This window comes from Lampris incognitus, chromosome 20 (genome assembly GCF_029633865.1).
Source record: "Lampris incognitus isolate fLamInc1 chromosome 20, fLamInc1.hap2, whole genome shotgun sequence".
NCBI lineage: Eukaryota > Metazoa > Chordata > Actinopteri > Lampriformes > Lampridae > Lampris > Lampris incognitus.
The window spans coordinates 21,548,739-21,574,633 of NC_079230.1; the positions used below are offsets into that span (position 1 = coordinate 21,548,739).

The 25,895-nt window shown below is 44.4% G+C and overlaps 1 protein-coding gene across 1 annotated transcript in view; it reads left to right on the forward strand.

The window, feature by feature from the left end:
• Positions 1 to 25,895, forward strand: part of LOC130130478 (adhesion G protein-coupled receptor L3-like) — a 257,830-nt gene that overhangs the window by 38,707 nt on the left and 193,228 nt on the right. Inside the window, exon 2 of the mRNA XM_056300187.1 lies at positions 19,027 to 19,244. Coding sequence (XP_056156162.1) covers positions 19,190 to 19,244 — 55 coding nt within the window. The 5' untranslated portion in view covers positions 19,027 to 19,189. The remainder of the gene's footprint in view (positions 1 to 19,026; positions 19,245 to 25,895) is intronic.

Here is a 25,895-nt window from a genome sequence, read left to right on the forward strand (position 1 = left end):
CAGGCTGCAAGTATAGTCTGTCCGGAAAAGAAGGGTCAGTTTAGCAACATCAGCCTTTCAGCCAACACAGTGGCAGAGCGCATTTCTGACCTGTCAGGTAACAGATATGATCAACTGCGTGAGAAAGCCATACGTTTCTGTGCATACTCAGTCGCTCTTGATGAGAGAGCACAGACATCATTGACACTGCACAGCTCGCAATCTATGTCCGTGGTGTTGATGACAGTTTTGAAGTGATGGAGGAGTTGCTCACAGTGATTCCAATGCATGGCCAGACCACCTCTCAGGAGATATTCCGCCAGCTGTGTGATGCCATTGTGGATGCGGGTTTGCCATGGAAGAGGTTTGCTGGAATAACAACCGACGGAGCGCCATCAATGACAGGGAGGAGAAATGGAGTGGTGGCACTTGTTCAAAAAAAAAACTGGAAGAGGAGGGTGTGGAGGAGGCCATTGCTCTGCATTGCATTATCCATCAGCAGGCCCTTTGCAGCAAATGCCTGAAGTTTGACAATGTGATGTCTGTCGTTGTGAAATGCATCAACCATATCAGATCCAGGGGTTTAAAGCACCGGGAGTTCCGCGCCTTTTTGGAGGAAATAGAGTCAGCATATGAGGATGTGCTCTACTTCACTGAGGTACATTGGCTCAGCAGGGGAAACGTCTTGAAGAGGTTTTTTGAGTTGAGAGCAGAAGTGAAAGCCTTCATGGAGAAGGCTGGGATGGCTGTTCCTGTGCTAAGTGATCCCAAATGGCTCATGGACTTAGCTTTCCTTGTTGACATCACACATGAGCTGAATGTACTGAACAAGAAATTACAAAACCAGGGGCAGCTTGTCAGTGCTGCCTATGACAACGTGAGATCATTCTCCACAAAACTTGTGTTATGGAAAGCCCAGCTCTCTCAGACAAACCTCTGCCATTTCCCAGCATGCAAGGCACTCATGGATGCAGGCACACCATTCAGTGGTGAGAAGTATGCTGATGCCATTGTGAAGCTACAGGAGCAATTTGATCACAGGTTTGCAGAGTTCAAGACACACAGAGCCACTTTTCAAAATTTTGCTGACCCCTTCTCCTTTGATGTGCAAGATGCCCCTCCTGTGCTTCAAATGGAGCTCATTGACCTGCAGTGCAGGTCAATGAGCTTATTTGATTGATTGAGAACATTGGATCGGTTGTACTTTTTTTTTTGGAATACTTGCGGCCCAGCCTCACCCAAACTCTACCTCCAGCGGCCCCCAGGTAAGTTGAGTTTGAGACCCCTGATCTAGACCTATACTTTCCAAATCTGAAAAAGAGAAATGACCATCTTTATCGTGGCAAATCATCTGTGACAAATCCTCAGTTGTGAGGCCCAGTGATAATACATCAGATCAGGAAGGGCTAATCCACCCTTTCTTATGGGAGATTGGAGCTTTTGTAATTTCATTCTGGGGTGCCCATTTTTACAGTCAAATCTACGAATAGCACCATGTATTGATTGAAACAGCTTTAAGGGAATACAGGTAGGTAGCGTCTGCATTGGATACAGTAAGCAAGGAGGGACATTGCTATCCGGCAATTGCTTCTGTTTTTATGTATTACAGAATCTGTGTTATAGGAAAATATATAGAAATATAAGATGAATGAAAAATGGATAAAACCAAGAGATCCAAAAATGGAGAAAAAAAATTAGAATGGAATTTGGAAAAAATTAAAATTGATTTCAAAGTGTGCCACTTTTCAGTGACACCTGATAGGAAGACATAAAGGCTGTATGACACAGGTTTTGTTTTAGACTACATTTTCAATCTAAGCCTGTAAACAAGAACAAACTATATATAATCCTGACAAACCATTGCAGATGACTGGATAAACGAGAAAATGAGTTGCGTGTGCTTAGCATTATGCTAAGACAATTCCACTTTCACTAAGGATTGCTTGGGGTTAATGTTATTGCATTACTCTTAAAGCAATAGCGGTAGGTAGCTGACTAGCCTTAAACACAGTACAGGCCAATCTCTTTGGCCAAATTAAATACAGGTTGCTCCGAGAGACCCCCATGATTGGTACGTTTTAGTACAATATTGATTGGGGGAAAGGCCAATGCCATCAGCTGAGAGTCTTCTGTTACCCTGTCCGCATAAACAGGAGGCAATCTCATTTAAAAGACTGCACTTCAAGTGAGTCGCTGAAATTTCCGCACATTTTGGGGTCCGCTGCTCTGGGAAGTCAAAAGCAATCACCAGCTTCCTTGCTTTTCATCTGTTCTGCAGAGGAGTGCAAAATAGTGTTTGTGGATGTGGTGTAAGTGTAGGAATAATGTTACAGTAGAGGGCAATTAAGAATTGGACCCGATGTCACAAGAACAGATCAGTTTAGGCTGTGTGAATTAAGAAAGGGTGCATGCAGGAGTGATGGTGATGTGTGTGTGTGTGGGTGGGTGGGGGGGGGTTACCAAATGAGAGGAGTGGGAATGAGAATGTAAAACGCGAGAGGGTAATTCTGTGTAAAATAAAAAACAAAAACCCTTTCTTATGCTCTCTTCTCGGTTACATGGCAAGCTTTACTAGACAAACAGCAATTAATAGGTCTTGCCAACTGATTCATCCCGAGCCTCTGTATTAGAATCTGCAACATTATTCGTGGGTCTGTAAGACTGTGATGTGGTAGCCATTATAGGCCACAGTTTTTACTGCCACACCACTGTCGAAACCAGTGGTTTTCAGTCCACTTTGGTGCTTTGACATGCAGCAACTGCCTTCGATTGTTTAGTGGCTGGGGGGGGGGCTTTTGAATTCAGAAAAGTTGCCCACTGAATCTAGTTTTTCCAGCCAGAAGCCACAGGGCAAGGTCACCGGACTCTGTGTGCTCACGCCAATCCCTGAAGCGTTTGGATACATTAAACAAGCACTGACATACACAGACACACACATATATATATATACACACACATCTCTTTCATCCCCCTAATGCTGAAGTTACACTTCATTCACATTCAGATATGATACCCGAAACATCCAGCTCTCCTATTCTCATCTTCTGCGCTTCACACCGTTAGGGGACAGGGCATCTGCAGATAGTTTTTGGTTGATGTCGAAGGGAGTCTATCTCTGCAGCCCGTTTCAGTTCCTAAAAACCCTCGTGTTGGCACATTTGTGCTTCACACCAAGTCCTTAATGACTCAATTACAACATGCCAGCATCAAATAAAATTAAACCCATACATCCTAAATGGCTGCTGTTTGTTTGTGTTATGTAAATGGAACACTGTGGACAGCCTGGTTGCTGAGTCAAGTGTAGGAGACTGCATAGATTTGTATTGCCAGGTTGACTAAAGGTGAGTCAGCCAAAGTTCAGATGCATCCGAAATTCAAGTAAATGAGGCTGGATATTAGAATGAGATAGCTTGCGCAGGTAAGGATTTAGATGTGTTTCTTGCAAGCTCCTATAAGGTCAACTTTACAACTTAATATAGATCTGTCAAAACAACAGCAAGAGTTTAATTCTGATGCTATCAAGTCTCGTAAATGTCAAATAACAAGTCAGAACCATTTCAAGACCATAATGGCGGCTTCCATACTAGAAACCAATCGATGAAATAGCACGGTGCTGCCTCCTCAGACATGACATCAGCAGCGTTGACCAAGAGCCTTGGTGAGCCCGAGGCCTCAGCTAAAGACAGCACGCTAACTGAAGATGTTTCCAGGGCATTTGACTCACTCCAGGGTTCTATTTGTGCAAAATATTAGGGCAGCCATTCTGAACCTACGGGCTGATATTAACTGGACATTGATTCTGTGAGAAATGAGTTAACAGTGACTATAGACCCTTGCCCTATTATAGTTCTTTTTGGAGTACCCTATGATGTCTACTCTTTGAACAAGTTCCAGTGTGACTTCTTGGCATTCTGTGGACTGCTTGCTTATCATCTAATCCTACTGAAATCGAAAGACGCAATTCCTCTATCTCATATGCAGTGGATCAGGAACATCTTATATGAGGTTAGAAAAAATTAAACAAACACTGCGAGGGTCATCTGGCAAATTCTACAAGATTTAGCGACCTTTTCTGAGATACGTAGAAGAGTTTGTATAAGAACCCTTAGTGCAAATGTGATTATAGGATGACGATATTGGCTAAATATCCCGCTCTGATAGACACTGAGAATTGGGATAGTCTCTCCAGAATTCAGTGTTATTGAACATATTGAAGTTGTTAGCAGTACAGTGAAATTGGGTATGTTAACTTGTATTATTTGCGTTTTCTGCATTAAGTTCTTCCTTGATGTATTTCTATTTAATTTTATCTATCTATCTATCTATCTATCTATCTATCTATCTATCTATCTATCTATCTATCTATCTATCTATCTATCTATCTATCTATCTATCTATCTATCTATCTATCTATCTATCTATCTATCTATCTATCTATCTATCTATCTATCTATCTATCTATCTATCTATCTATCTATCTATTTATATGTTTATTTTTAGGAGGTCATATGTTTTGTATGTCTTTTTTATATGTTTATCACTTAAAAAGGCAATAAAAAAAGTAAAAAAAAGAAAAGAAAAAAGATAGACATTGCTACATATAGAAACCCTAAATGCCATAGCCATATCCCACGGGCTTTTAGAAGTGGTCAGGGATCTCCTTTATAAAATTCAGCATAGATTCCACCCCAAAATGTGGCATATGCACAAAACTTAGAATTTACATACACGTGAAAAAAAATTCAGATCTGTAAAATTATGGCGCACAACTGTATGCAGTCTTCTCGTTTTGAATACCTGCCTGCATTGAATTGTGAGCGCGTGTACTCCTCCCAGTGTTGTCCCCCCTATCATCCATAAATGGGCAATGCTAAATAGCTCATTGAGCTTTTGTTGGACTATCATTTTGGGAAAGATGGAGACATCAACTTTAAGAAAGAATGCAAATTTTGCGGAATGCGAGATCGAAGTGCTCATCACTGAAGTTGAGCACCTTAAAGGTGTACTGTTTGGGGGTCTCAGTAGAGGCATCTCAGACAAAAAGAAACAATTTGAATGGCAAAAAAGTCCAATATATAAGTTGAGAAAAAACGCATTACCGCTTATTGGCAGAGTGTGTGTTCCGCTGCTGGTGGTAAGGGAGAACCCCAAACTTCATTGTTCAACCACAGAATTGGGGGCATCATCAGGGAACCCCTTTTGTCTGGAATTGTGCCAGAGGCAGAGCGGGGGACACTGGTGCAGTTCAGGATGCCATAGAAACCGGTAAGGCCAACTTCTGTAATATCAAAGCTACATCATAGGCAAATTCACAAAGTATTTAAATATTAAATAAATTAAGCCAAATGTGCATGAAGTATTTTGTTCAGGAATCAGAACACTTTATTTGTCATTTTATTTCATGTACATGCGTACATGAAATTAAATAAAATATCGTTTCCCCCAGCCCACAGCAGTGCAATACAAAGACAAAAACATATCCAACAACTATGAGAACTACAAGAATACATACATTCAAACTAACACATATATCCAAACTAAAAAAAATCACTGTCCAGGAGAGCGAATGCCAGCCGAAGACTGTCGGAACTGCCAGTCTGCATGGGCTAGCAGTTAGCTTAGCCTGCCCTGCTTCCGCGTCCTGTCAGACCGCCCTCGGTGTTTCCTCTTCGGGCGCAGCTCTGGGCAGGGCCATGGTCCCTGGGCCCACCAGACATGGCAGACCAGGCTCCCCAGCCGATCCAATTCCAGCTCTCCCAGCCAGACACCTTCGGCACACCTCCCCGCACTCCACATGACGACACTAGAACCACAGTTAATTCTAGGCGAGGCTGCCTCCAGATCGCACTCGGTGTTATCGCAACTGCTGGTCTGCATGGGCTAGCAGTTAGCTTAGTCTGCCCTGCTTCTGCATCCTGTCAGACTGCCCTCGGTGTTACCTGTTCGAGCGCAGCTCTGGGCCGGGCAGTGGTCCCTGGGCCCACAGGACGCATCAGACCAAGCTGTCCCAGCCAATCCAGCGCCAGCTCTCCCAGCCATCAAATGAGGACACAAACTTAGATGTGGACAAAGACACTGCATGGACAGTACTGGATGAGGCCGCCGCAAACGTGAATTCGCACCGCCATCTTCCCATACTGATATTGGGTGAGGCCGCTGCAAACATGAATTCGCGCTGCTATCTTCCGGAAGCAGAAACGTTCAATATTATTTAGAGTCGATCTCTAGTGTGGCAGTGGCTGGTGGAGGTGAGGGGCTCACCACAGAGTGCACCAGGCCCCAGTGCCGTCTCCAGTGTGCACAGCTCGGCCATGTTGTCCAATCAGCCAGGCCCCAGCTGCGTTCCCAGCTAAGCACATGCAAGCGGCCACGTCCTCACTAATGCTGTGCTGCAATCACAGAGGGACATTATTATAGCAGTAGAAAGTTTAACACAAGAAGTTCGCGAAGTAAAAAAATGTACTGAGTGAAATGTGTGCTGCATGAAAAGAACTTTTAAAAAACTATACCATTTTTCTGGTCTGTGAGGAACTTGTTTTTCATTTATAGGGTGATCCTGGTCCATGTCATCTGGCACAATGTCAGTGGGTGCGGCAACAACATTGCGTTGTGCCACATTGTGGAGAACCGCACAATCTGGCACACCTTCTCAAGCCTATATAACAGAATGTCTAGGCATCTCCAACGAAATTTCTGGAGCCCGCTGGTGCATTCAATGACTGAACGGGCTCGACCATGCACTTTGTTGTACCTTCTTTGTGCTACATTCTGTGCGTTTGCAAAGGGGTATGGAGCCAAGTCGATAGAGGGTATCTGCTATCACCTGCAAGATGATTGCATGTTTTAAAAATATTATCTGGTAACCACTCAATTGGTGAATAAATAGCGCCGTGTTCTCCAGGAGGAAAAAAGGAAAAAAAAACGTATCAAGAAGCCAACCATGATGCACAAAGCCAGCCTGAAGTCTTCTTCCTACACTGCTGTGCCTCAAAATAAATATGTCGTGGGTTGAACAAGGCCATCAAGCCATTACATTTGACAAAATCATATCAGCAGTGCAAATGCTTTGAATGTTGATTGAATGGTAATGCTTGTGATTGACAAAAGCAAACTCGTTCTCATTTAGTGCTTTTAATGCAACATGAGTGCAGTTAATTACTCTGATTACATTCGGGAAACCGGACATTGCTGCAAATTGCATTTTAATGTTGGCCTGCTCACCCACAATATAAGGAAATCTTATCTTGATATTAACGAGGGGTCATTTCGATAAGGCAGTTCAAGACGGCTGGCATAATAATGCTTAAGGATGGCTGCAATATTCCAGACCTATTGGCCAGTTTGCGTTGGAATGTCCCAGTTGCCAGAATGGTCAATAACCACACCTGCACAGGGATACACCTGTGGAGGTGGATCATTCCAAAACTGGGCCCAATTCAGCACAGATTTCCAAGAGAATGGCTCTTAGTAATCTGAGACGACTTATTTGCCATCCATCATCATGGGATAGGAAGTCCTCATTGTCCCTGAGCATGCATTCATGTCTAAATCTTCTATTTGCCAAGTCTTCACGCAAAGCCAAAGCAGCCGTAATTTTGCATTACACAAGTCACCATGAGCATTATTGCTATCCCTTGTGCCATCAGCGAGATTGATTTCCGTATAACCTAATAAAACCATTAATAAACTAGTGGACAGGTGGTGGTGGTTTCATCTGTGTTTTTTCATCTGAGACTGAGCTTTAGGTCATGATCTTGGCATCGGGCATTGCTGAGTCCCGTGTCTGAAAAACTTTATTTATTTTTTACTTTAAGTTCTATGTATGGGTGAAAGGATGCGTAGAAATACACACCTTTTTCTGCATAGAATTTTTCTATAAATCCCGACATTTGGGGTGAAAGATGCATATACACATTTCATCCCCGTTTACGCAAGGCCCCTGACCTGACACCTGAAGACTGGTTGTGATTTCTCAGACCTGAGAACAGCTTCCCTCGACGAGATGAAAGTATTGCTCTCTCTGTCCAGACCATTCCCCATGAGAACATTCGCCCAGACAGGCTTTCATCAAACTCCATTTTGTAGTAGGCGTAGTCTGAAGACACAGGGACCTGATAGCCTTCTGGCTCTCACTACTTTGTCCTCCACATTTTAAGCCACCTCTCAGCAGGCATGTCTCCTCTTGCCTGTGGCTTGGAAGAACAAAATGCCCAATTATAGATGATTATCTCAGACCGTTTTTGCGATGAGTTGGATTCAGGCGAAGGCAAAGTGAGGAGAAGTTGGCAACTAGGGAGCCCTCTGGGTTATGACTTGAACCTTAATGAATCGGAAATGGTTTTTAGGACCTTGGCTGTGCTGCCTGCTGTTGCCAAATCATGTCTTACCGCAAAGTTTTGTGTGTGGGCTGACTCAATGGCATACAGAAACAGTACCCAGAAAAAGAAAAAAAAAGTTGCAATAAGAATTATATTAAAGAAAACAGACAATGAATGTTGTCTCACATTGAGGCTTGTAGTATTCATTACATTCTTCCATCAGAACCTCTGAACTTTTGAGTTTGAGAGAGCTGTTCTTGTCCTCAAGCTTTTTACTTGGATTCTACAAGGCTGTTGTTTCCATTATCGATCACCTCAAAACCGGCCCTGTTATGGACTGGCGGCCTGTCCAGGGTGTCTCCCCACCTGCCGTCCAATGACTGCTGGGATAGGCTCCAGCATCCGTGTGACCCGAATTCAGATAAGCGGCTTGGAAAATGGATGGATGGACGGATCACCTCAAAAGCAGTTCACTGGGGGTCTCAGACAAGAGACGTCTTGTGAGTGTTTGTTTGGGACCCCCTTAAAAATGATATTATAACATCTCAAGGGGTTTATCATGATATGATACATTTCTAAGCACTCCGACCCCTTGACCATATCGCCCAAAGCTGATGAACAATACGAAAAGCTCCTACAAGCTAATTCACTGCAGTGAACATTACCTCTATGTCAACCATGCTGTCAATAGGTGACTTAACTCTCAGCAGCTGGTGAAAAAAGGCTATCTGGTTTAACCAAGACACAGGCTCATTTATTTGTAATCATTGTTTTTGACAATGGTGAAATTTTGAGATTATGGTGAGATTGATGCTCTCTTTTTGTGATTTCTCACTATACCCTCCAGTCATATATGAACCCTACTTAAGATAGAGCCACAGCGATACTCATCCGATCCACCTGCATTCTCTCTCCGTCAGTGAGTCTCTCGTATTCTTTTTTTCTTTTCTCACCCTCTCTCTTTTTTCCTCCTCACTCTGTCTCCTGCGGTCTCTTTAATTGGGCTGCAAAGTGGAGTCCAGGTGGAAGCCATTTTAAATTCCCTGTGGTCCTGACCATTGTGGTTGCTTGTAATACAGTCATACCTCTCATTTCTAGACCATTTGCAGCTCATTCTTGCCATTTGTGGCACTCATGCCTTAATCACTACGCTACCCTGATGTACCGTAGCAATTAATTGTGAAAAACAGTAATGTGCAGTATGCATAAACAGATTGAAAGAAAAAAAGAAAAGGATTCTTAACAATCTGATATTGTGCAGCATACCTGTTCAAACCATTCATTATATTTTGCCATCCAAGAGTGTTGTGCAAGGCCTGCTTTAAGATTCAACTATATTATACAAACCACACGGCATCTTATTATGATATTGAGATGCATGCACTGTTGGGATCTGTGTCATATGGGAATATGATGCACCCCTGATTCAGATGCTGAAATTGCTCTTTTTGTTTGTGTGCCTGCTGCCCCCCCCCCCCAATTCCCCTTGTCTTTTTCCTTCTTGACTTCCTGGATCAGGCAGGGAGTGAAGTGCCTATTGAAATATTGTGCAGATGCACTCAATATCCCTCCATACAAAATGGAGGGAAATTGAGACCCGAATAATTTAAATGCAAATAAAATAAAGGGAGAGCTTAAACAGATGCCTTCCCACAAATACCACTCGAGTGTATTTAAGCTCTCCTGAAAAGAAAAACCAAAAGGAAAAGAAATAAACAAATCCAAACAAAAGTAATTATGGAAACGCTCTGGCTTTGTTTCACATTTGAAAAGGGTGTGGCCCATATGGCGTGTTTCTTTGCAAGGTTTGCAGCGCCGCCTCCTCTGGTTTTCCTGTTGTCTTTCTACCATATGCCATCAATGCCTATGAGAGAGGGGCCTGACACGAGATGGAAGGTTACGCCATTGCCCGAGCCAATCATAATCAGTGAAACTAACGCCAGTAGTTCACAGAGACATTAGAATCCCGGGTTGATCATGAACGAATCAGTGTGAAGACAGTGGCACCAAAGGCTACAGGATGAGGTCATGTTTCTTCACCGCAAATCTGTCATACGCGGAGCTCTGCCAATAACCATCTACCTGGATCTCGGAAAATCGGCGCTGTCAGCATAATACACTGGCAATATATTGACCCCGCAGGCTAACAGAAAAAAAAATCTATATTAGGGCTATGGGTGCATGGGATTGAATTTGAGGTTGTAGTTTGTTAAATCTATCATACCCTGACTCTTTCTATGTATACCCATATTTTCAAACTGTAAAACTGGAGTGTGTTTTTCCTTGTCAGAAAACAAGTCGGCTGCGGTCATGATGTGGTGCCTTTTAGCTCGGGGTCCAAAAATTGAGCTTGGCCCTGTGTCGGCTGTGTCTGTGCTTGTGGGCACGGCGTGCTAATCCCTCCTGGAAGGTGATGAACGGCCAACAGGTGAGGTTGTCATGGTAACATGCCCACCTGGGCCGCTATGGCAACAGCAGTCGCCAAAGTCTTTATCTCCGGATTCACTCCTGAGGGAGACGCACCTCAATTCAGGCGCTCCAAATGCCAGCTGATACACCCCTGCCTCCATCGACGTCACCCTCTTTTGTGTTTCTCTTTGTCCCTCCCTCCTCTCCCGTCTCTCATTTAACCCACATGCTTTAGCTTCCAGCCTCTCCTCCTCCATTTCTTACTCCTCCTGTCGCTCTATCCCTCTCCCCACCTCTTTCTCCACCTACCTTTTTTCCGTCTTTCTCTGTCTCTCTCCCTCTCTGTCTCCCCGTCGCTCTTTCTCTCGTCCCTGCCTCCTGTCCTCTCACTTTCTCTGGCTTCCCCCCCTTTCTCCTTCTCAAAGCACATCCTGCCCAGTGTAGCACAAACAGATCTCACATAGAGGCGGAGAGAGGGGACGACGGAGTGAGAAGAAAGACATGGAAAATGGATAGCGATTGAGCTTTGCATTATAATGGAGCAGCGTCTCGAGGCAGATTCGCCCTGCCTTTAAGCCGCACATCTATCTGCATTTATTCACAGAGCTGCACGTCTGCCTGTCCCCCACGCACTTTTATTCCCCCCCACGATGAGAATGCAAACCGCCCCATTCTACGCCTGCGTAATGTTAAATACATTCAATGGTAATTCATTTTGTTTGCAGCTGGGGTTTTAACGCTGCTCCCAACTAATTTCCACTCATGGATTGTCTTTATTGTCTCTGTGTGAGCCGGGACTGCAACGTCTTTCTGCTTGTGTGTGGTGAGTGTGAGTTTATGTGTGTGTGTGTGTGTGTGTGTGTGTGTGTGTGTGTGTGTGTGTGTGTGTGTGTGCACACACATTGGGCGTAGAGGTGTTGCTATAATTTAACCCAAGCCATCAATCACACACAACAAGCCCATCATAGAGACCAATTCCGAGGCAGCGCAGGCTGAAGTTGGAGCTCTTATCTGCTTGTCAGTGGCACAAGGGGTGCACATGGTATCGAAAGAGCGTGGCCTCCTTTTGAAGAAACTCAACTTCACTTTTCCCTTCCTGCCAGGAAAAACCATTTCGAAGCTGCTGAGGGCGTTTAGGGATTTTGTTTAGGTTTTGTTGACCTTATTGTTTTGTTTTGTTTTTTTGTATTTTTTTGTGTATTTTTTGTTTTTTTAATGTATTTTTGTTTTTACATATATTTTTTTAAATTTTTGTTGTGTTTTTTTGTTGATTTTATTTGTTTTTTGTTTTGTTGACTTTTGGGATTTTGTTGCAAAGAGCTCCATTCGGCCCTCTGGCAGCTGCTGTATTTGTTTTGAAGAGAAGAATGAGATGTAGTGATGTTTTAGCAAAACGGGTGTTTGCATGATATACAGCGATGAGGTCAGGTATCTCTAATTGTGGCTTCGTATCCAGTCTGTGTGCCATAAATCATTTTGTCGGATTTGACGGGGAATCTGACCCCGGAGACGAACATTTAAAATCATCATCTATCAATATTGAATCTTCTCGCTGATGGTCTCGTGGTTATGTTTGTTATACAGAGGCATCAGCGTTATATTGAGACTGATAGATAATTAGTGGAAAAACTCCTTGTAGAAGCTTTAACACTTCAGTCCTGTTTGATATGTCAGAAAGACGGGTCAACTATGACTTCATGAGGAGGATTTGGAAACAGAACCAATTTTGGGGGGCGGGGGGCTTTAAAACAAGGGGCTTTTGTTTTTCTCCAGCCAACCTCCTGAGATTTTCAAGTGAGCACTCATCAATCAAAATGAATGCAGTGTGCTTGATTAATATTCATTTTAGATGAGATCCCTCATTTGCATGAACACGCTGTCTGCCTGGTGGAAATTTACAGACCCGTCCCCTTCTGGCCCGATAAGCATCTGGACATGAAACGACGCTTGAAAATCTGAGCTGTGGTATTTAACTCGACAAAATAAAACAAAAAAAACAAAACAAAGCGAGATGCCACTTCATTACATTGTGTTTTATGGGAGTGAGCCAAGCAGGCGTGACTCGTAACACCATACTTAGCATGCCCTCCATCAGATAACGCCGAGGATCAGGTTTCACTTTGTTGCATCGATATTGTATGGAAATGCCTATAGGGCCCCTTTCTGAATTAATGAAAAGCATCTTTGGTTTCTCCAGGTGAGGGGGCGAAGGCAGAGCTAATTGTCGGCAGTGACACGCATCGTTACGATTTTTATCTCGGCCCTGAAATTGGGGTGGCTGCGGAGATGAGGGGGTTGCTCAATGCGGCATTGTGAAGCGTTTTAAATGTGGTGTCACAGAAGCAAAGCCGAGAACCCTTTTGAAAACGGATTCGGCGTTGCACTCGTGCGTTGCTCTACTCGGGCAAATAAAAGAAGTGTTCGTCTCCCGTCAGTCAGTCATGGCCAGCGAGGTGAAAAGTAGTCGTGTATTTTGATGTGCAAGAAATGCTTGTAAAACATTTGGCATACCTTAATTTGAAAGGCGGTCTAGTGAACTCAATTACAAAAAATAAAATAAATTAAAAACAAAACACAGAGGGTGTGAGAGGAGCCAGTAGAACTGCAGCTGCAATGTAATTGTTAGATCTTTCACTGCAGAGGACAGTGATACTGTCACCAGACAGCCAGGGGGCTGAATGGACCTAAAACATGTGCAGAAGGAGGTATGCAATCGTATGCCGTGAGAAGACAGACTTTTATAATGACACATAAGGTATTTTTTGAAGTCTTCAAAAAAAAACAAACAATTGTAGGCCTTTAGGTAGAGAATGAGGGCAATTTCAAAGTGACCTGTCTTATCTACCTGTCTCATATCTAGATTGGAGAATACTAGTACTACTACTACCATTACTACTACACTACTACTGATTGAAATAATGAAATGAATTAATAGAAGGGTATGATGGAAATTATGGCGGCACAGTGGCGCAGTGGTTAGCGCGGTCGCCTCACAGCTAGAAGGTCCTGGGTTCAAGCCCCGGGGTAGTCCAACCTTGGGGGTCGTCCCCGTCGTCCTCTATGTGGGCTTTGCATGTTCTCCCCGTGTTTGTGTGGGTTTCTTCTGGGCGCTCTGGTTTCCTTCCAGAGACTTGTAGGTCAGGTGGATCGGCCGTACTAAATTGTCCCTGTGTGTGTGATGTTGGCCCTGTGATGGCCTGGCCTGTCCAGGGTGTCTCCCCGCCTGCTGCCCAATGACTGCAGGGATAGGCTCCAGTATCCCTGCGACCCTGAGCAGGATAAATGGTTTGGATAACGGATGATAGAAATCCCAGACATATTAAGACCTTCTTTAATTTCTCTTACATACCTCGCAGGTGTGTGGCAAAAAAGGCTGTTCTTGAATTTTAGATCAAGTATTTATTTTGGGTTTCGCTTCAGTCCCCCCTGAGAAACAGCTACTTTTTTCTCTTTCTTTGCAGGTGTCCTGTCATTGACAAAGCACAGATCCCCAGCAAGCCTAATTGCAACACAGACCATTTAACTCCTTTCTAATATCGTGCCACTTGTGGCGGGCAAGAGAGATATCACTGTCAGTTTAGCAGAACCTGTTTGGTAGCTAATTTGCACAGAGAAACAGTCGTCGCCAAAGGACGCTTTTTAGTTAGATCCTGTATTGAGTATGACATAGCAGTTCGCTGTGTTGTGAGTCATATAATACTGTGCACCCATATTGATATCTGTATTCATCCTTGTAGTGCATGTCTTACGTGATGTGTTTCTTTGTTGTGCATTTTCAGTTCAGTTGCAGCCTTTGCACCATGTGACATTGTGTGCTGACTATCCATCCATCCATCCATCCATTATCCAAACTGCTTATCCTGCTCAGGGTCGCGGGGATGCTGGAGCCTATCCCAGCAGTCATTGGGCGGCAGGCGGGGAGACACTCTGGACAGGCCGCCACTCTGGACAGGCCGTCAGGGCATCACCGGGCCGACACACACACACACACACACACACACACACACACACACACACACACACACACACACACACACACATTCACACACACACACACACACATTCACACATATTGGTATATAATGATTTTAAATGTTTGACTCCGCGGGTCAGATTCCCCGCCAAGTCTGACGAAATGATTTATGGCACACAGACTGGATACAAAGCCACAATTAGAGATACCTGACCTCATCACTGTATATCATGCAACACCCATTTGATGTATTGCAGTTGGAGCTCCCATGTCAGCTCCAATTGCAAACCAGGTTCCTTTAACTTCCAAATGATGTATACATCTCCACTTTTACCCTTGTGTGTTGTTCTGATTTTCACTGTACAGATGGCCACTGCAAGACATTGCTTCTTTTTTGAGTCCCCCCCCCCCCCCATTAACAACACTTGCCATCTGTGTCAATACATTTTGTTTTGCTCCAACAAGATAGAAAAGTCACTTAATTAACACTGTCAGGTTTCGTCTGGGCCCCTTGGCATGGATGAAGAATGAGTAGGGGTAGAATGAAGTAACAGCAATAACCATGAAAACAAAACAACGACTCTGATAAGAAAGGAAAAAAGGCTGCTGAGATAGTGGATGAGAACAGGCATTGTTCTTTCTAAAGTTTTGGCCTGCTTATCTCGAGGAGTTATCCTAAATCCCCCTTCAGAACAAGTACCCTTGAAATATTGGCCCCATAATGTATCATAGACTGGCTCCTTTTGGAAATACAAGAGAAGCTGCCAACACAGAACTAAACTGCTATGTCTTGTACTTTCTTTTTTTTTCTTTTTTCTTTTTTGACTGAACCGGGTCAGAGCCCAAGTCATAAATATGTATTTTATGATTTGTTCTTTTGGCAATTGGGGTTTGTTCCTCTATCTGGCCCAACTCCTGTGATAGGCGAAGTGCTGCATTTTTGTGTGTTTTTTTCTAAGTAACACCTGCGCAACTTGTTGCTAAGCGGGGCGTCCGTGTAGCTTAGCGGTTTATTCCGTTGCCTACCAACACAGGGATCGCCTGTTTGAATCTCCGTGTTACCGCCGGCTTGGTCGGGCCTCCCTACAGACACAATTGGCCATGTCTGTGAGTAGGAAGCCGGATGTGGGGATGTGTCCTGGCCGCTGCACTAGTGCCTCCTCTGGTCGATTGGGGTGCCTGTTGAGGGAGAGGGAACTGGGGTGGGGAATAGCGTGATCCTCCCACGCATTACGTCCCCCTGGCGAAAGTCCTCACTGTCAGGTGAAAAGAAACGGCTGGCGACTCCACATGTATCGATGGAGGCATGTGGTAGTCTGCAGCCCTCCCCAGATTGGCAGAGGGACGGGGGGGAGCAGCAACTGGGACGGCTCAGAGAGCGGGGTGATTGGCCAGGTACAATTGGGGAGAAAAGGGGGGGAAAATCCAAAAATGAAAAACCAAAAAAACTTGTTGCTAAGCTTTCATTTGCACTGTGAGACGATGAGCGTTAGCACCATGCGATACCGTTCACAATGAAAAGGCTGCACTCATTTGCAAACGCACACAGAGGAAAACGCATGCAAACACACATTCAGTCAGACACGGGGAGAGCCAGATGAGGACTGATTAGTCTGCAGGGTGGTCTTCCATCCTCGTTGTCTTTCGTCTATGTCTTGTCCTGTCTGCAGACCGTGGCTCTGGTGTGTTTTGGTGACAGTTTGGATACAAAGCCGTAAAAAAAAAAAAAAAAAAAAAGGCCGGAAGTCAGAGCTCATGCCCCAGGAATGACTGACTGGATGACCAATGTAAAATCCCCCCACATGATACCGTGTAGCGGTTCGTTTGCTGCTTGTTCCCTGAATTGAATTGAATTATGTGTCTGTGGGGAGAAAACATTATGCATTTCTTTTCTCATTTGATGCCACATTTTCTTTGCTTCATCTTCAGCGTTTTGGGCGTTTCATCTTCATGGCTTGATGATCTTACTTTGTAGTAAAACAACAAAACACTCGCATTTGCAGTACTTAAGTTCTTGAAAGCAATGCCAACAGCAGATAAAAGGAATAAAGATAGGAATGAGTGCAGTTTGTTTTGTTTTTTTTGCTGAATATTTCAGGCGTCTCTTCTCCACTGGCAAATAGGCAAGGCTTGGGGTTTGTGAGGACATCAAATCCAACCTCTTAATAATGCCCAAATGCTCTGTATGAGCAGAAAACCCATGCATGAGAGGTTTGCTCTCTGCCCTCCCTCTCTAAATCTGATTATTCTAATCTCTCATTTTATTTTATTTTTTGAATTAGGATTAAGAGCTAGGTTGTGAGACGTGAATATGTCATGTGCCTAAGGAATAGCGCTGAAATATGAGGCAGCACAATGCAGCACTGTGGGATAAACACCATGGACAAATATGTCCACCCACACACACACACACAAGACACACACACACACACACACACACACACACACACATATATATATATATATATATGGGATATACAAATAAAATTGACTTGACTTGACAAATGGAGATGAGTGGGTGATATATATATGTGTGTGTGTGTGTGTGTGTATGTATATATATATATATATATATATATATATATATGTATATATATATATATGGGTGTTTCATATGTAGTATTGGAATAACCTTAGATTTTTTTTGCGTGTTCAGGTTTGCTAACTACTAGAGCCTTGTCCTTTGAGGCGGTGGTCACATACTGACCTCTGGTAACCAGATTTTCTGATGTCCTCTGATGGAATTATCCCTTGGCAACATTAAGTGCAGTATGGAGGGCCTAATGTGCAAGGATAATACCCCGGTAGGGAATTTCAGTATTGTGTGCGACGTTCGGATTGTATCATTTTGCAAAGGAATGCTATTAGCCGATCATGGTTGACAATAACGCAGAGTCTTGGATGGCCTAATTGTTAAAGCTGACTTAACCTCGATATTATGAGATGGTTGGAGAGGAGGATTATCTTGAATCTCATCCGAATACAGATCGTGGAACTGTCTATTCTTTAAAAAAAAGAAATACACTTTTTTTGTTGCACTATTCATATTTTATTTGTTTGCTTTTACTCATTTAACACACACTTTTATTTAACATGACTTAAAGAGAGCTTCCCATGACCCTCGAGGACACAGTGGGACTCGAACCGTGAACCTCGGCGTTGGGGCCCGTGGTGTTTTAGGATGAGAGCATCACACAATATGCAGAGCTGTGAATTTTCATGCACTACTTCATCTGAGCAGTGTCCCAATCAACACATCACTCAGTGTTCACACAGCTGTCACACGCACCCCAGCATGCAAACCGCATCTACGCTAACTAGCAGCACCGCAGATGATGTCATCGTCCAGCGTCGTCGTTTCACCGGCGAGGACGCTCTCGTGGGGTTTAGAGGAGGTCAAGGGCACAACGGTTCATTCAGCGCTGTGAGCGAACCTGGGTAGCGATTTTGAGAGGAAAGCCTGCCATTGCGGTTGTGGGTTGTTGGGTTTTTTTTTTTGGGATTTTGGTGTTGTGTACACATTCCAGGCAGACACAAGTCAAACGCACTCCTGCCAACTCACCCCAGCAGGAAAAGAGAAAAAAATGACATAGGGTTTCTGATGTCAGACGCCTTCAGGGTGCTGAAAAGATCTAGAAGGCTGCATTGCATATGTAGGTGCTGCAGAGCATATGCAACCCTCACCCCACCGTGCGCGCACACACACACACACACACACACACACACACACACACACACACACACACACACACACACACACACACACACACACACACACACACACACACACACACACACACACACACAGAAAACAACCCTCAGACACCGCTACAAAAAAATTGTGGTCCATGGCTACGGTGCTGTGTCTCTGAGAGAATGACGGATTCTTAGGGCGTGTGTGTGTGTGTGTGATGAATAAGCAAAACAACATCAGAATGTCCAAAAATACGCTGTATGGCTCACACTGTCACGGTGTTTATTTGATCACACCCACTATGTGGCTTTGGCTTAGTTGAAATTGAGCAGCTCATCGTATGTCACTCAACAGCAGATGCACAGCACCGTAAATGGCCGCCTCTATGAGGATAACGAAGTCCCGATGCTTCCATCTGCGTCGCTCCCCCAATGCAAAACGCCTACCTCGCTCGTGCTCCTCGTAGCAAATTAATTGCGGAGAGGTTGCGGGGTATCAACAACAACAGGCTTTGCAGATCACAAACATGAATGACACACCTAGTATAATATAGACCTTCAACTTGATTTACCCGACTTCCACCAAGCACCTCAGGTTATTCCGTTCATGTAAGACTGAATTCCCTTTTGTTTTTCTTCTTTCCCCCATGGCAGGACATCCATCAGTGCAGCAGAACTCGGGGGAGTTTAGGGAGCGTGTTGTGAAGGAGGGAGCCGTGCCATAGCGGACGCGCCGGGTCTAGGCTCGTGCACGCAAAGGACTTGACCGCAAGCCTCCACCGGGACCATCAGTGGCGGGCGGTAAGAAGAGGAGGCCATGTGGACCGCACGCCTGCTCTTCCTTGCTAGCCTCTTCGCACCGACCGCTCTGGGTAAGTTTGGCTTGTGTGTGTTTGTATGTGCACACGTGTGCCATATTGATGTATGTATGTATGTATATGAGCTTCTCCACCACACCAGCGTGACAGTCCACGGAGAAGATGATGATGATGGTGTTGTGTGAGTGAACGCACATTTGTGTGTTTCTGTCTTTTTTACGGCTGACGTGGTTTGAAGCCAACGTCAGAATGGCAGCCCCCCCCTCCCTCCCCCGTTTTGAGCGCTGGATTCTGTCAGCGAACCCTGATAAAAGATAGCGCCTAAAGTCTGTCTAGTTTACAATGTCCATCTCGCCCCTTCTCTCGCTGATTAGCAGTTTTTACTCCCCAAACTCCCAGCAACATTTTTTCAGCCCTACCCTACCCTCGCCTCTCTCTCTTTCTCTCTCCATTTCCTTCCAGCTCGCTCTCCCCCTCTTCCCTTCCTCTCTCTTTTGATTTCCACACTATTTTTAGAGGTGTCCCTCATTGTCTTGGCTCAGTGTTCTGCTCTCTTGGCGATACATGATGATGATGAAGAAGAAGAAGGAGATGAACTGAAGCCACTTTTAAAGAATCATTAACGCTAGTTCTGTGATTTGGCGCGTGTTTAGGATAGAATTGCAGAAGCCGATAAAAGAAAAGAAAAAAAGAGGCTGCCATTTATCGCTTTCAGACATCAAGATCTTAGGATTAATTGGCGGGGTGTTTCTTTGCTCACGTCTCGGCAGGCGGAAACCGCCGCGGCATCGCAAGAGTTTCCCTTCGGCCTTCGCTGATTGTTTCAGAGGCGAAGTAAATTAACTCATTTTAATTCAGATTAAAAAGAAGCCATTGGTTGTAGTGGTGGCGGCGGTGATTTGTGGGGTATGTGGGTGGGAGTGGAGGGTCACAATCAACCGGGGCTTATATTTTGGGAGTCTTGGGAGTGGGGCAATGGCCCGTAAAATGTTAATTTGATACGGCTGAAACCATTAACGGGAGATTCGGCGCTAATTGAATTGATTTTGTTCTGCACTATATAAGGGAGGTTCGGTAGTTTGCTGGACGCGCCAGCTAGTGCTTATGACGGCGCTTCGCTTCGGGTTTGTCCCAGTGCTCTATGGGAGGAGGTCAGGTGACAGCAATATGTCACGCACCTGTCTCTGTAGTGCTCTATTGATCCGGGGTTGAGACATCATGAAGCCAGTGATTTAGTGCTCGTCAGCCAAAAAGAACCAGGGAGATAAACTGTGAGGACAATAGGTCACATGTTTAAACTGCACAATGCAATCTTTCTCTCTCAAATCACCTGGGGAGATGGGGAAGCATAAGAGAGCACTCACACCTTTACATATATTACATCCTCTGCACTTATGAACGTGCACACATGCACAAATGCAGACATTTACACAACTGCACTATTAAGTAGATGCACTATAGGGGGGCTTAACAAAGCGGCGAGGCAGTAAAGTGTGTCACCTTTGTGTTGCTGCTGTTATTGGCTCCTTGACCTTGGGTTTGATTAGCAGTTATTCTAACAAGCAATTTGTTTAAATCAATAGCCGCCTGCTTTGTAAATCAACAGTACTGCAGTAATCAATGACGTGTTTGATTCTGCAGGAATTAAGTGACTTCCGCTTCAAACCAAACAACCGCTTTGCCTTTCGATGCCTAAATCTGAAAAAAATATATAGTATGTATGTATGCATGTATGCATGTATGTATGGATTTTTTTTTTCTCCAAATCTACATTTGGACATTTTGAACCAGCTTGCACAATCACTAGGTTCCAAATGGCAGATTTAGAGGTTGCCTCACTAATTGAAATATTTGTTTGCAAGAAGTCGGCCATTTGTCAAGATTTGTCAGATGGGACAGTCCTTTTTAAAACTCAAAACCCACGCTGCAGATGCTGTAAGCCGAGATGGCCAGATGTTGCAGAACAGAACAGTTACAGGCAGTTAAGCTGTAGTGCGGCAGTGGTGGACGTTTCCCTGCATGTTATTTTGTCCGAGAGCTGGGAAGGTGTACTCCAGGGGAATCTAGCCTACTTTGGGGGCAAGTGCCACATCTCTATACACACACACAGAGCCCCCATTCCCTCCTTGTTGTAATCCTTTGGGACTCATCGTGTACACAGATGTTGGACATTTCTCATCAGTAGAAAGTGGGTAGTGTCTCTGAACAGATGTCAATATTAAGGTCACATAAAGGACAATAACAGAGCAAGCGAGTTTGTGTGTGTGTGTAGGATTCAACCGCACATGTTCGTGTGAGTTTTTTTTGTTCGTGAATGTGAGGTAATCTTTTCACTGTCACTGTCGATTTCAATGTAGAGCAAGGTGGGGCTGGCTGGCTTATATGAACTCGCCAGCGCGGGCTCCTGCGAGAATGGATCGGTAACCGCTGTGCTCCTTGCCGTCGTTTTCCTACAACTGAATAACAGGGACTGCCTGGCCTCAAACCTACTGGCTGAACCCAAGCGGCACATTCATCATGTTTCTCTGCGCGTTAAAAAACAGCCCTGGGAAGGATTTCATATTCACGTCACTCCGTACTAATCCCGTGGAATCAGAGACAAAGACAGCGTAATGGATGACGCCCTACAGACTGCTCCCAGGGACCGGCGCATGAAGTCTGACACACATTTTTCATATTCAGAGACCAGTGCATACATCACATCATGGGCGCAGATATCGCCACACCACTCCGTGTGGGGGTTTGATGGGGATGTGAGATGGGGTGGAAGAGACAGTGAGGCGGGCTTCTGCTAAGCGTGCATGTGTGTGTGTATGTGTGTGTGCGCGTGTGTGCGCATTTTAGAACAATGTCAGGTAGTAAAACGTCCGTATTGCAGCTTGCACACAAGGGGCCCCTGCAGACATGCACTCGCACAATTTAGGGGAAGGGAGAGTGTGTGTGTGTGTGTGTGTGTGTCTGTGGGATGATGTGGGGGTAGTGGGTAGACGTAGTACATCAGCTTTCTCCACCCTTACCCCAGCCCATCACTCGTTTCTCCTCTCCGTTTCACTCAATCTCTCCCACACATGCGTCCGCAGGGCGCCTGCTCGGTGTTATCCCGCTCCTTATCACCGCTGTACCATACATGAGCCGAAATCTGAGCAAACCTGCACCTATGGAATACCCTCCCGTTGCTCAGGTAGAGCTATCCATCACAAATATGCTAATGTTAGCTGTATCCAACCATGGAGTACCAGCACATAGTCTAGTGTCAAGTCTCAATGTTGCCGTACTGGAGCCACTTAATTAATCTCCTTGTGCTGGGGCAATGACTCCATCCGCCAGGGTATCCCTGGATTTGCCTAATTTGCTTAATTAATTAAACAAATGACTCTTCTTGAGCTCATATTTCAAAGCCGCAGAAACTTCTTGGTGGTGCCCACTGAGCCGTGCACTGTTTGGTTGCCACCGTGAGACGTTTCTCGAGGCGTAGCGAATAATAGCCCAGCCCATTCTTTGGCTTTGAGTGGGTGGGTGTCAATCATTCATTTGCAGCGGTGTGACTTATGGGCGCAGCATTCACCTTCATTGTAGGATTAAATTATGCATGCATTTGAATGTGACGTTATACTAAGAAAATAACTTTCAGCGATGTCTTTGCTTTATTTAGGAAAGAGGAGGGAATAATTTAAGCCATTTTGTTTCTCCCAGGGGAAGTGAAAACAAATAAAGAAAGCTTAGTATTTCTTCTTTTTTGATACAGCTTAATACTTCATGACAGAGAGACTCAGGGATCAGGAATATTTATATGTCATTTCATTCCATGCACCTGCGCACATGAAATGAAACGAAATATCGTTTCCCCCAGCCCACAGCAGTGCAACACAAAGACAAAAACACATAGCCAAACTACAAGAACACATATATCCAAACTACAAGAACACATATATTCAAACTACAAGAACACATGTAGCCAAACTAAAAAAAACAACAACTACAAAACACATATATCCAACATATATATATATATATATATATATATATATATACAGTATATATATATATATACAGTATATATATACAGTATATATATATAGTATATATATACAGTATATACAGTATATACAATATATATAGTATATATATATACATATATATACAGTATATATATATACAGTATATATATATACAGTATATATACATATATATATATATATATATATATATATATAAAAATTGCTGTCCAAGAGAACGAACGCCAGGATGACTGTCGGAACTGCCGGTCTGCATGGGCTAGCAGTTAGCTTAGCCTATCCTGCTTCTGTGTCCTGCCAGACCGCCCTCGGTGTTTCCTCCTCGGGCGCAGCTCCAGGCAGGGCCGTGGTCCCTGGGCCCACCGGACACAGCAGACCAAGCTCCCCCAGTCGATCCAGCGCCAGCTCTCCCAGGCAGACACCTTCGACACACCTCCCCACACTCCACACGATGACACCAAAAACACAGTCAACGCTAGGCGAGGCCGCCAGACTGCCAGAAGATAGATGAGGTTCACACATTTGCAGGTGTAACATGTTTTGTAGGGTGTCTCACTAGCCAAAAGTTCAGAGAGGTGGATGTTGAGACTTGAAAATTTGAATTAATGACTTATGACCCCACTGTTCTTGGTGACTATTGTAGAAGCAGCCTTTGCAGGGCACTTTAACCTAAAATGCATCAGATGAGCTGCCCAGTGGACTTCAGTAGAGGACAGAATTTGGTCTTTGCAGCTTTGAGGTTTTAAATGCAGTTATTAGGGACGCTGCTGAAAAAGCGCATTCTTGCTCCAGTTCCCTTCAAGCCTGCGTGTGAATGAAGGTAAAAAATTCCTTTGGCATGTACAGACTGAATTTTAATGCTATAAGAAAAGCATAGTTTCATGCAGTCAAAAGAAGGCATGGTTGACTGACTATTGGCAATACGGTAATATAATTTATTTTGTTGTCCAATTTAGAGCTAATGGAGAGTGCTGAGTTGAGGTCCGTGAATTTTATTAAATCTGTTATTTTCATTTTGGCAATGAGAAAAAGTTACATCATTTGATATGAATAGTAAGCTGTGTTGATGGCTTCCAAATAGTGTCTTATTTATTTTTTTATTTCTCCCCTTTTCATCTCAATTTGCCATGTCCAACTCTGTTCTTCGACAGTCCCGCTATTGCAGGGCCCCTATGGCGGTCGAGGAGGGCGTCAACTTCCACGTGCATCATCTGATACACGTGGAGCCCAGCCGACCGCAGCTTTACGCCTACTTGCTGCAGGTTTGTCCATCCATCCGTCCATTATCCAAGTCGCTTATCCTGCTCAGGGTCACAGGGATGCTCGAGCCTATTCCAGCAGTCATTGGGCGGCAGGCGAGGAGATACCCTGGACAGGCCGCCAGTGTCCAGGGGAACGTAATGCGCGTGCAGGCGCATGCTGTTTCTACCTACAGCTATAAAGTCACCCCGTCATCTGTCACTACATTTTTTTTAGATACTCTATTGATCCCCATAGCGAAATTATGCTCTGCATTTAACCCATCCTAGCTGTGTAGCTAGGAGTAGTGGGTAGCCACCGTGCAGCACCTGGGGACCAACTCCAGTTGTTCTTGCCATGCCTTGGTCAGGGGCACAGACGGGAGTATTAACCTTAACATGCATGTCTTTTTGATGGTGGGGAAACCAGAGCACCCAGAGAAAACCCACTGCAGACATGCGGAGAACATGCAAACTCCACACAGAAGACGATCTCTGATGACCCCCAAGGTTGGACAACCCTGGGCTTTGAACCCAGGACCTTCTTGCTGTGAGGCAACAGCACTAACCAATGTGCCACCGTGCCGCCCGATATTATATTATTATTATATGGTAATGATTATTACCCCTATCAACTCCTCAGCCCGGACTCATCTGCCAACTGTGGTCCCAGTGATCCCTAACCAGAGGCAACACTGGGGTTTGAATCGTGATCCTCAGTGCTGGGACACTGGCATGTCATCCTGCCAAACTGTATTGAGGGCAACCTAAAAATGTTCTTTTTTTTTAATGCTATTAGTTGCCTTTCTTTTTACTGGAAATGGATTATGCTCCCCTCCTCCCAAAAAAACACACACCGTGACTGAAAATAGATAAACTGAGCTGCTTATGGAAAATTTGCTTCACTTTTGTTTCCCTCTTAGGGCGGCCTCCACAGCTGTCATTTGGATATCAGCTTATTCCCTCTCCTGTATGCTATTTTATATGTATGTGTGTGTGTGTGTGTGTGTGTGTGTGTGTGTGTGTGTGTGTGTGTGTGTGTATATATATTTTTTTTTGTGATTTTGGTTTAGCGGTGTTGCTGAATGACTCTGCTTTACAGTCCACTTGGTCCTCTTGCGGTGAAATTATTCGATTTAGATCCAAATGAAAGAGTGCTATCCGGTTTCTTTGTATTCAACTTCCTAACCTTGTAATTCCTGTAGTAAAACGTATCTGTTTCGTGTAGCAGTTTGGCAGGAGGTACAAAAACTCCCGTCCCTTCTTAAAGTCCTCCATAATTAGGTAAAAAGACAGTAAAAAAAAAAAAATCAATAGCGGCATCATATGGAGAGTGGAAAAGTGGACGTTGCTGCTCGTAGCCTACTGTCCAGACATTGCCAAAGTGCTGTCAGAACTCGTGACCCGAGAAAAACAAATGACGGCAACGTTAAAAGTAGCGAGGAGCTTTT